The following is a 13,221-nucleotide window of genomic DNA, read 5'->3' as shown; positions in this document are numbered from 1 at the left end:
ACTAATTAGTATATGTTTATGAATAATTAATTTATACAAAAAATATTCATAACATATACTATTGAATCTGATTTATTAGCATCATGCTAATTAAAATATATATTTGTGTAAACAAAAAAAAATTACTATATTGATTGCACTATATATATTTACAATAAATTACAATAAAAATTTAACTGTTATTTTAGGTTAAAATTGATCAACTGACAATAGAAGAACATTTCCTTGAATTTCACTTGGAAAAAATATGTTGTTGTATTATGTCATTATGACTAATGCTATCAATAGACTTACCATCATAGATAAAAATGACCTGTGAAAATACATTATGTAGGCCTATATGATATGTTAGAATAAGTAAAACCCATCAAACATCCAAATAAAACAATCAATACTAATTTAAAATTATCAAATGTGTTACCCTAATATCAGTGGTCTTAGGAGTCATGACATGGAGTTAAAAAAGGGGGAGGGGGGAGGAATTGAGAATAGTTGAATAATGAAGTGATATCAGGCAACTGCTAAACTTGAATGTACTTTTTTCAGTGAGGGGTGCTTTTACCAGGGTGTTCTCTCCCCTATTCCCCCTTAACAAATAGGGTAATATATCCAATAGCTACAGTGAATTTTATATTGAATACCTTCAACAATAATTGTTATTTCACAAATGCACATGCTTTTATATGTATGGCTATTGTTTTGAGGGACCCTAGTAACAAAATATAAACGGGGGGGGGGGGGAGTAGCTGAAAGGGTCCATTAAAGCATAGATATTTTGTTTTCACAGTATTAAAGGATTGGAATCAATTTGTAAAGTTTATCATCCATTAAGCAAAGCTTTTTCAATAGCTACTAAGCACTGAGATAGGATCTGTTTCTGTTTGCTTGATAAATTATTAGAATTAATGCTGAATTACGAATTTAGGTTTATTTATTTATTAGTTCAAATTCCAGCATTCTATTTCAATACGTTTTGTTAATTATTGACGAAGTCTGTAGTGGAGTTAATTAAATTGAATGACAATCTGCATATCAACTATGGTTGATGCACCTATTAGGGAACAAATTTCTGTATTTAAATTCCACATTCTAAAATGCTGAGCACTTAGAATAATTTTGTCCAACATAATTGGACAGTGTGTCCTTGAGATGCCCTGTAGATTGTAGATTATCATAATTTGGAAAAAAAACACAACTAAAAACAGAGATTTGTATTCTTTTTTTTTAATAGTTCTTCTATTTCTTACTTTGTTTTAATTAATGTAATGTAAAATATATTTGTTCATGGTCTCCTTAAAAACTGTAAACTGTAGTTTATCAGAATAATGAAATATATAATGTACTTCAAAATAATGTAATATTTTGTTCATGGTCTCTGTATACTGTAGTCTATCAGATTAATGTAATATCTTCCAAATAATATAAATCCCAATTAAGTTATTTTAGATTTATGTAACTTTTTCTTTGTTTTATTATTATTATTATTATTATTATTATTATTATTATTATTTATATCATTTACATAGCACTAATTGTTTGACTATAACTCACTCTATTCAAAGAGATATAGAGTGGGTTATATAGATACAAAGTGTAAGTTATTTTAGATTTATGTAACTATTTCTTTGTTTTATTATTATTATTTATATCATTTACATAGCATTACTTGTTTAACTATAACTCACTCTATTCAAAGAGATATAGAGTGGGTTATATACAGTAGATACAAAGTACTTCTTTTTCCTAATCATTAGGCCCACATGCTTTAAGTGTTGCTGCTGGTAATAAGCGCAGGAGCAGGCAACCCCACCAGGTACCCATTTATATTCCTAAGCGGAGAGAAGCAATGAAGACAAAGTGCCTTGCTCAAGGACACAAGCGAAATGTACAGCAATGGATTAAAACCCTGACCTTGAGGTTGGGGAACTAACCCGTTCCCTTTCCACGCGCCAAACCACTTCCTTTTGCAACCTTTATGTAAGGTGTCATCACAAAAATGAGTTGTGTTGCATAATCCAAAACATGTTTGACAGAAACAGTGTCAGGGTTCTGAAAAAGCTTAATACTTACATTTCCGATTACAATTTGTGTTGATTTACATACTATTATTCACCTTAAGAGGCGATTTCTCTGACATTTTTTTTCAGACATATGAATTTGAAAATAATCATACTTTGATTTCATTCAACCGAGGAACTTAATTCAAATGCCAAAGCTCTCTATGTGTACAAATCAATAACTATTATTTCATGTTTGATACCAAATGATCTATGAACCCTCACATATTTCTATGTATCAGTTTAGAACCAATGAGAGATATGTCTATAATAATGCATGTAGTACATTTTGCATTTTTCATTTCTTACTGTATATTGTATTACTTTAATGGTATGGAAATAAAGTATTTGATTTGATATCATTTGAGCTCACAAAGTTTTCGGTCACTGGATTCAAGCAATTATGCAAATGAGAAAATATGCAACTGTCTCCACCACTGCAGACAGCGTTTCTAGTTGTGCTAAGCACAAACTAATTCACTATCCTACCGGGTTGCCATTTAACGAAGCAATGTACATGAAGCGCCTTTCCCAAAGGCAAAAGCCTTTAGAGTATGGAGTACCGAGTTGGTATCCATTTCAAGCTGGACATTTGAAATCTATTGAAAAGGTTCAGAGAAAAGCAACTCGTATGAGCATCCCAAATGAACTTAGATCTGTGTTAAGCTATGAGGAGAGATTAGTTAAATTTAACATGATCTCTATGAAGGCTAGATACGATTTCATTCTTGTAGCTTTTGTTTGTAAATGCCTTTATCATGTGTATGATTTAAACTGTTTGGAATTTGTTAAGATCAACACAAGACACTCTGATGATTTGTGTTTTAGGCATGCCTTTGCCCGAACCAATGCATTTAAATTCTCTGCTTTCAATTATTTTCCCATTGTATGGTAAACTCTTCCACTAGAAGTACGTGATGCTGCTCTCTTTAACATTAACTTATTTCTCAGAAAGCTAAAAGAACATTTTAACAAATGAGAGAATTTCAGATATGCCTATGCCCAAGTCAACCAAAAAATGAACTCTAATTATTTAATTTTCTCTTTTTGGTGTTTGTTGTTTTGTGAAGTGGGGGCTGGGTGTTTTCCTATTTCTGATCAAATTTTTTGTGTGCTTTTTTATTTGTTTGTGTGATTGTTTAATATTTATAATAATTATTATGCTGGTAATTGTAATTAAAATTATTGTAGTTATTATTATTGCTGTTTATTATACTAAAAAAAAAAAAAAATAATAATAATAATAATAGTAGTAATAGTAATAATAAAAATAACAATAATAATATAAGTAATGAACATATTTTAATTGTTAATTATTTTTGTATTTTCACACACATATATATATATATATATTTTTATAATGTATTTATACTGCTAGTCCTTGTTTCAAATTTTCTGAATATTTTACTTTATTGTTAAAAAAAAAAAAAAGGTGAAATAAATGAAATGAAATGAAATAGCAAATGGTCAGACTCGAACATTGACCTCTTAATTGGAAACCTAGCGCCTTTCAATTGTGTCACAAACTGGCAACTTGTTTAACTATAACCCAGTCTATTCTATAATCATACCCTTATAGAGCATTATTTTGTTTTGTGATTATTTTTTAATAAATGACCAAATATATAAACCTCTTTTAGTATAGATTATATTAATTTCTTTTCATAAATAATATACATATTATTTCAATGCCTAATTCTTCTATAGATTATCTTAAATAATTTGAGTTTAGTGTTCTGACTTTTTAAAATGATTTTCAGACGCAAGTTACTGTCCATTTAACAATCGAAAATCTCTTAACAGAAAAAAAAAAATGTCACCATATTGATTGAAACTGTTCACTGTACAGCAATCATCCCATCTATGTTGACAACTAATACTTGGATACAGTAATTTATTTTGGACGCTTCATTCTCTGATCTTCCTTCGCGACGAATCCAACATCCAGAAAACAGATTTAGCTTCTGAAAAACAAAATTTAACTATATATTTAATTCTAATGAGTTAGTAATACTAATTTAAGCACAAGTCTCATTTGAGACTATCATGACTTGTATTTCAGTCTTCCAGCTGAAACACAAGGACAGCAGCAATGGGAATTGAACCGGGGACAAAAGGATCTCCACGTTTCAGCTCACATACAGTGGCTACCACCAGTTTAGCTGACTGAGTTGATCTGGGATGGGGTGGGGTAATCAGTAGAAACTACCAAGATTATCCTGCACCATTTTTTCTTAAATGGCATAAAACAGAAGAAATTCATCAAATTTAATAAAAATATGAAAGGATGAAACTAGACTAACTGAAATTTTAAAAAAATAAAAAAAATAAATGCAGTGTTTCAATGCCTTTTTCATTATAACTAACTGTCCTTTGTATCATGAATTGAATATAAATACACATTTTGGAATGTCTAACAAAGCAAACTATACCTTTTTCATTTAAGCACAGTTAATCTCATTAACTTTCAGTCGCATTCCAAGAGACAAAATTAAGACGACAGACTATACTTCCCTAATAGGTGCAAAAAATAGCACCAGTTTATGAACAGTTAATTATACTGTCTGAACTTTGATAAAATTTCCTGTCTGCCCAAACGGCCTGACATACACAATTACAACATCTTATTTGTACTTCAAACGAAAAGTTAAATTGGTGGAAGGCAGGTTGCCAATACATATGGTTAAATTAGTAGGAGGCAGGTTGCCAATAAGTATGAAGAAATTATTAAAGCAAATTTAGGAAAATGCAAAATAAATTTGACCCTGACAGACTTGTTTTGGTCTAGGCATTGTCATTATCATTTCCGATTAATGGCCCAGTTTCCACGTGTGCGTGGGTTGGCTGGAATGCTGTGGATGCCAGCTCACCATAGGCCTCTGAGAATTTCTCTATAGGTATCTGGATATTCTTTTGAATAACTGATACAACTAATTTTAATGTCATTTTATGTATAAAGGTGATGTTTGAATCCATTAATGATAAAAATAAATCATTACTATCATTTAGTTTGGTCATATGTCTTCCATAATTATCATATGATATTATATTACTATTTCATAGTCATTACTATCTTCCATTATTTATGGTCATTATTATTTTCCACCACTTATTATTGGCTTCTTCCGAGTTTGATGGACAATTTCATGTTTGATGTCTTCAGTCTGAGCTTAAAGTAGCACTGACTGCTTAAAACATACATTGAAATCTTGATCCCTTTTAGGGTATTTATCTTCATGATGTATTATAGTCATTCCATATATTCTCACATATAAGACAAGCCATAATATAGCAAATTATGATCGAAAAAAAACAGGTGGGTCGTCTTATACGCGCAACACATACACATTTTTGATTTTTAAATCATGTTCGTTTTATGAATTTACTACTGAAATTAATCTGGAGGTTGTGAGTTCGATTCCTACCCGAATTACTTGCAATATTTCTCTTGCTAGTACTCAGGAACGTACTGAGTTTTCGGTACGGTAACCAGTCAGGCAGGGCAAAAACATCACTCCTACAGTATGATATTTTCCTGATGCAAACTCACATTAAAATTAATTATTATTGTAATCAATCTCTTTATCATGATGGTCTTTACTGGATATTGGTCATTTATCATAATAAAATATTGATCATTAATCATGATCACTAATATGTATCATACCATACAGACATTACTAATATCATTATCACTGTTATTACTATCTGTAACATGGTAAATAGCATCTCCATTGTTATCATGGTCATTATTTCCTCATAATAGAATGTCCAGGGCAGTATTTTTTTAGATTTCAACACAGTGCCTTGGGGTGATATTATTGACTGTGTATTATGTACCTACAATACATTACATGAAGTATCTCATGTCAATTATAGATACAAGTCTAAGATGATTAGATGTGAGCCTAAAATATCCTCCCAATCATTATTATGAAGATGTAAACATACTGAACTCTTTAATAACAATTATTATTTCCAGAAACATTACTGTTAAGATAATATTTTAGTCTGTGATGTATATTAACATTATTACCAAAGAGTATAGAATAGCAAGATGTCCGACCACTATAGTTTCTTTGAAATGAATCCTATCTCGAAAAGTACTACTACAAGCTAGAGGGTGTCCTTCATTCATGATGCATGCACAAATTTCAAATTCTGCCACGAAAAACAAGGGCAGTAGTACTGCTTGCTCTTCCATACTCTTTGTTATTATTACTCAATTTATTCAACAATTGGAGGGAAACATTTTTATCATTCTGATTTTAAATTGAAAGCAATTTACTTAGATATACAAAGCAAGTAATTCAAATATGAAATTTTATTATTAAATTTTTTTTTGCTCTATATATGTTATATCCTAAGCTTTGTAATATTAATTCATACCACCATCCATTTTATGTCACCATCTTCGCCTTCATCCATCAATACCTATTTTTCATCCACTCTATTCTAAACCTCATCAAATATTCAGAAGATGTGATCATTTACAATGCCAGCATTTTCATTTTTAATTTGCTTCAATAGCATCAAATCTTCACTATCAGCGTCCAATCTTATCATTGTTTATAAACTTCCATCATCACCATCATATTCAATCTAATTTGCATGTTGCATTTGGAACTTGGAACTTGAGGTTGTAATTATTTTGATGAAAGCCTGTAGCAGAAGGAAAATTCATCTGTGTTGACTTCTAACTGGCATGAAATTTGGTCAGAAAAGCAATTTGTACTTGTACTGTCATCGTACACTTACAATTAAAAAAACATAGGCTCCCAGCGGAAGCGTGTGTCTACTGTCTTATTCTTAAAAGATGTTTACTTAATTATCTGAATAGGAAGTTTGTTATCTCATCTCTATGACGTATGTTCGACTTTCGAACTCTATTCGTTTTCTCATAGGGGCCCCCTATCTCGCGGTACTACCCATCATGCACCTCCACCGGATTCACTCGCTCTAACAGGGTTAACTGCCAGATGACAACATAGTGACTACTGCACTCCCCAGGGGGCAGTAGACAGGTGGCGTACCTAGAAGTCTTTAAATGGGGCACAAAGAGTGGGGAGGGGGACTCAATGATCAGTTGAGGGGTGCTATCTTGCAAATTTGGTGATTTTTAACTACTTGCAAGTGATTTTGGGGAGGGGGGAAAGTGATTTTTGGAGAGGTGTGCAACCCCCACACATAGACACACTACTGCAATAGACACAAAAACATATTTATAGAGGGTAAGCCTTCCAGCTGATCCTAGAAGGTCAGGGACACTATTGCATAAATGAAATGAGTGGGTTACCAAGATGTTTTTGTTTAATTGTGAAAAGATGTGGTAGAATTTTAACCCAGGGCCTTGAAATTGAATCGAAAGCATCTTAAAATTCCAGTTATGGTAAGATGCTTGCCTTCCAAATCTTTGATTTTTGTTTGCAATTAAAATGATGCTTCACTCTTTCGAAGCCTCAAATTTTATTGACAGAAATTAAATTCAAGTGCCATTAAAACAAAACACTGTATATAATTATTTCTTATAATATAATAAATTGTTTATTCACTCATTAAATTTTTCTTTCACAGGTTATTATTATTTTAGGATGTTTCTATATTTCATACACACATTTTGTAACTTATATGTTGACAATATAGTGTTCCTGTTTAACTACACATTTCCGTTATTGCACTTTTAATAATGACCTTGGCATTGTAATTAATTTCACAATGTAGACTTAAAGTGTCTTTGAATGATTTCTTGAGTATGTATAGTACAGTATATAACTACAATGCATTTAACTTTAAGTATCTTACGTCTATGAGAGCTGAAATTGGGCCCAAGCATTCGCGCATGTGGATGATTGAGAGCGAGCTTAAAATAATCCTTTGAAAACTGATTGGAAAATTTTAAAAATTATCAACTCTAAAATCAGCAATGTTGCTTTAACTAGCAGTGATCTAGTGGTAATTAGAAATTACAAATCATATCATGCATATCTTAATAACTGAATTTTCAATACATTAAATTGTATATTCCAAATAGAAGTGGTTTAGAGCAACCTTGAGGTCGGTGGTTAAATCCCTCGCTGTGTATTTCGCTTGTGTCCTTGAGCAAGGCACTTTGCATTGCTTCTCTCCACCCAGGAGTATAAATGGGTACCTGGTAGGGTTAAATGCCAAATGCACTGATGTAGCTGCTGCAACATTATGGAGTATTCCCCCGGGAAGATGAGTTTGTGTTCTAGGTGTGTAATCCAATGACTGAGGTAATGACAATGTGAAGTGCATAGACGTCTCGTCATAATGCGCTATATAAGTCTACCATTATTATTATCCTTATTATTATTATTATTTAGTAATTGATTGCCATTTCTTAATGATACAGTAAGTCAATGATAGAAGAGTTGTAATTTAAAGAGATAAATTCATTTGAAATGCATTTCAAATTATGTCTTATATTATACAACTCGGAAAGATTTGGCAATCATTTATAATTTTAATACTTAATTCTTCATTAAATTTTTAAAAATTTATATTTGCAATATAATCACCATTTATCTCTTATGTAAGTCAGGATGTGTTATTTTAAACATATTTTAAATATTTCCTGTTAAAAAACTTGGAGGATTAGCCAAATATTTATACTTATTAATATGCACATAATTGTACAATATTTATATTTTTAATATAAACACCATTTATCTCTTATGTAAGTCAGTGACAGAAAGAAGATATTTCAAGACTACCTTTAATTATTTCCTGTTATAAAACTCAGAGGATTATTCCAAAATTTATATTTATTAATATGCATTAATTATATTTATATTTTTAATATATACACCATTTATCTCTTATGTAAGTCAGTGACAGAAATGTTATAGATATTTCAAACACTTTAAATTATTTCCTGTTCTAAAACTCTAAGGATTAGCCCAATATTTATACTTATTAATATGCATTATAATTAAATTTATATTTTTATAATAAACATCATTTATCTCTTATGTAAGTCTGTGATAGAAGCATTATAGAGATATTTCAAACATACTTTAAATAATTTTCCTGTTATAAAACTCAGATAGATGATTTGGCTAACTGTTATGCCAATCAATTTATATTGAGTAACTGACAGCCACGTCAAGTGGTGCGTACATATTCAATATTATAGAATTACACACGATTGATCTGGATATTAGAGAGGGTGCTATTCACATCCTGGCAAAGATTTTAATGACAGTGTAACATTGGTAACAATAGAGTATATAACACCTGTGTGAGTAAAATAAAGAATCCCTTTATATTTACATGACATATAATAACCTTTCCTTCAGAAATAAAATGTAACAAAGTAAGAAAATTTCAGATTGGAGCCGTAACATAGTATATCACATCACCATTTTACATGAGATATTTTCTTAGCAGTATAATAACAGGGCTTACAAATTCAGAAAATTCAAGTTATTTCTGAAGTCTCAAACCCATTTTTTTCAGGTACCAAATCTTATTTAATAACAACAAAGTTAATATGTAATTTGCTTCCATGTCAACTCAAATGAATTTATATTTACCATGAACCATAGGAATAGTGCATATGAAATATAATTATTATTCATAACTATTTATTGTAGTAAATAATACATCATTAAACTTACTGACTATTCGCCACTTCGGCAGCACACACGACAGTCCGACTGCAGATTCTGACATCCACTGGCAGTGTCCTCGTGCGGGCCTCCATGAATGTTGTCGCAGTAAAAAAATTGCTCATGATCAAGATTCTTTGTGGCGTTGGTGAGTTCCGTGAGTCCGTCTGCTGTCACGTTTAAGCATCCTGACAAGTCTAGGTGTTGGAGCCGAGGAAGTGGGCCAGCTTTGGCGAGGGTCCTGTGCAGAAAATTAATTTTTGTTTAAATTAAATTCTGTTCTCATCTCACAGCAAGCAAGTGTCTCACCTTTCATAGGATAAAAGTGATGTTCTATAACATAAGTCTCTGTATGAGGCTTAGGGACAGAATGGAGTTTGTATTTGTGAGAAAAAATTTGAACCCAGGACTGAGATTTGAAGGTGAGCATTAAACCACATAGCTACTGTACAGCTCTATTCAAATCCTGTTACAATTTCTGGCAAAACCAAAAGGAATATAAATCATTTAAATCTGACATTTGTTACAGGGGTTTAAACATACAGCTGTTTAAATAACAGTATTTGAAAAATCAGACTTAACAAATCTACCATTTTGGGGAATTCTCAGACAGAGGCCATCACCAAATCGTTAAAAAATTCTTTTTTAACGTTGAAAATATTAACGTAGCATGATGTATAAATATATAAGGGTTGTTTAGTTTTGGCCATTATCTGACAAACATGATTTGCGAGGAGTGACTGGTTTGGCTTGTCTTCGCCACATTTGATGACATAATTCTGATTATAATTTCCTTTATTGTTGAAGCAATAATTCTGACTCGGTATTTATTGCCATATGAGATTATATTACAAGTCAAATCACATACACTGCACATGCTACAAAATATGTTAACATTACAGAGACTGAGTACACTTTTTATTATAACATGCAAGCATGTATTAAAAATATTTCATCTGGGTTTGCATTTTCACATAAAAATATTTTAGAATACTGGAGATGTGTTTTAAGCCTTTATTTGTCCTTCTATGCCTGTAAAAGTTTAAATATCCTGTTATTCATCTTGTAGACTGTTGTGATGTGCAGTAATGTATTGTCAATAGATGATATAGTCACAGCCCCTGTCAATTTCCTATTATCTAATAGACATAATCTCAAACTAATGGTCTGAACTTTGTTAATTTAATAATGTAATCTTAATTCGATTGGCAACATCAGTAGCCATGGTTACAGGAAACTACAATTTCATTTCCATGAACAACAATAGGAAGCTACTGATGATTTATGACCTAAGATGTAAATAATTGAATTGACGAGTATCAGCAGATTTGTTAGTAAAAAAGGATTTCCATAGTGATAGACTGATAGTTAAAATTTAAGGATGTGAAATTTATATACCGGTAATTGATTGTTAAAAAGTAAAATTCTCAGCAGGTGAAATTCTTTATGTTTGTTAACTATTATGATTCTAATTAAGCCCTTTTACCTGAGGCCTGCATCCGTGATTTGATGGCATCCAGACAAGTTCAGATACCTGAATGTTATTCTTGCGTTAATCTGTGTTTCGTTGTATTGCACGTTCTTTGTTCCACATTGCTTTTTATTTATTTTTGTAGTCGCACATCTATAATGGTCATCGCCTGGTCCTGCAAATTTTTTTGATTGGTGGATATTCACCTCAACAGAGAAAATACGAGGATCGGTAGTTGATTTCACGTGGGAATCGTTTCCATGCTTGTTTGAAATGTCTACATCGTTGGGCCTTTGTGCATCAGGAGGACCCTCTTGGTAGTCACTGTTACAGGAGCACTTCGGTACTCCATTCTTGTCCAGAATCAAGTTGTGTTCATCATTATTTACATCAGTCAGGGAGTGTGTTGGTTGTACTACTCTTTTAGATAGGGCTTTGGCCAGGTTTACCAGGGTTATGTCGGTGATGCGAACACAACCGGCCAGGTTCAGGTGCTCTAGTTTACATCCTAGTCCACCATCTCCAAGTCTAAGAGTGCAAGAATAAAGATAAGTGAAATGACTACCATTAGTATATCATTAAACTAGAAATTATTATCACATCACCAATTATTACTAAAATAATAAATACACTATACTGAAAATAGTAAACTGTGATGTAATGCATAGTGTAAAGAATACTTGCATCAACTAATGAACTAATATCTGTGGTAAATTTGAAGAACTGCTACTTATAGCAAAGAGTATAGAACTGCGAAAGCTCTGACTTCCCTTATTTTGTATGGAGGCGATGGAATGTTAAAAAGTACTGAAACAAAGGGGCGTGTCCTTCGGGTGCAGGTCAACTCGGCCACAAGTCAACTCGGCCACAGTCAACTCGGCCACAAGTCAACTCGGCCACAAGTCAACTCGGCCACAAGTCAACTCGGCCACAAATCAACTCGGCCACAAAAATTTCCGGCCAGTTTGGCTACAGTCAACTCGGCCACAAGTCAACTCGGCCACAAGTTATTTAATGTAAATCTAAGTTTTTGCATCCTTTTTCTTCAATATATGATTGAAATAAAGTACACAGTATGTTTTAGTAAAACAGGACCACCACACTACCAAAAGAGATTTGTATGCTATTGCCTATGAATTAAAAAGAGTCATTTATTAATGTGTTCGTCTTCTGTTTACTCACAACATTCTACTTCAACAATAATATTAAACAATAACGACAATAAATTAGTAATATTTACATTAATAATACTTAGTCATGACGATAATAAATGTGATAATAACAACAACAACATTAATAGTAATACTTATTTTAACAAATAGTAATAATACTAGTATGGTAATAATAACGATATTTAAATATCAATTTTAATAACTAATTAGTGATAATAACGATATTGAAGGTGATAATAGCAATAATACAATAATAAATTAAAGATAATGTTTATTTTTATAATAATAGTAATACTAATTAGTAATAATAATAATAATGATACTTGTAATACTAGGCCTACTTAGTAATAATTGGGTAGTAATATCGATAATAAAGGTGACAACAGCAACAATAATATTAATAATAATATGAGAAAAATACTAATAAAACGCCAATAACAACAACTTTTTAAATTACTATTATTAAAATTATAATACTAAGACTAATAAATAATAATATGAATAATAATAATAAAAAATCGAAAATTATTTATTATTTATATGGTGCTATAAATATATGTACTATATATATGTAATAATAATAATAATATCAGCAAAAATTTGAACAATATATAATGTTAATACTAATAATTAATATTAAAACTAACGGTAATAAAAACAATAATAATAACAACAATGACAACAATAATAACAGCAATAATAATAACAATTAGTACAATCTAGTACCAGTAAATGACTTGTGGCCGAGTTGACTTGTGGCCGAGTTGATTTGTGGCCGAGATGACTTGTGGCCGAGTTGACTTGTGGCCGAGTTGACTGTAGCCAAACTTTTTGTGGCCGAGTTGACTTGTGGCCGAGTTAACTTGTGGCCAACTTTTTGTGGCCGAGTT

The 13,221-nt window shown here is 31.4% G+C and overlaps 1 protein-coding gene across 2 annotated transcripts in view; it reads right to left on the bottom strand.

The window, feature by feature from the left end:
- Positions 1-3,407: 3,407 nt before the first annotated feature.
- The window catches only part of LOC117122084 (F-box/LRR-repeat protein 5-like), a 14,637-nt gene continuing 4,823 nt past the window's right edge, over positions 3,408-13,221 (bottom strand). The window contains exons 7-9 of one of the 2 annotated variants that reach the window (XM_033267555.1): positions 11,175-11,687; positions 9,698-9,929; positions 3,408-4,039 (exon numbers count right to left, since the gene is read on the bottom strand). In XM_033267555.1, coding sequence (XP_033123446.1) covers positions 9,701-9,929; positions 11,175-11,687 — 742 coding nt within the window. In that variant the 3' untranslated portion in view covers positions 3,408-4,039; positions 9,698-9,700. The remainder of the gene's footprint in view (positions 4,040-9,697; positions 9,930-11,174; positions 11,688-13,221) is intronic. The other variant, XM_033267554.1, reaches the window with a different exon arrangement.

This window comes from Anneissia japonica, unplaced genomic scaffold, assembly GCF_011630105.1.
Source record: "Anneissia japonica isolate Jap-2015-1 unplaced genomic scaffold, ASM1163010v1 scaffold288164_len509026_cov199, whole genome shotgun sequence".
NCBI lineage: Eukaryota > Metazoa > Echinodermata > Crinoidea > Comatulida > Comatulidae > Anneissia > Anneissia japonica.
This window is presented reverse-complemented; position numbering and strand designations above follow the sequence as displayed.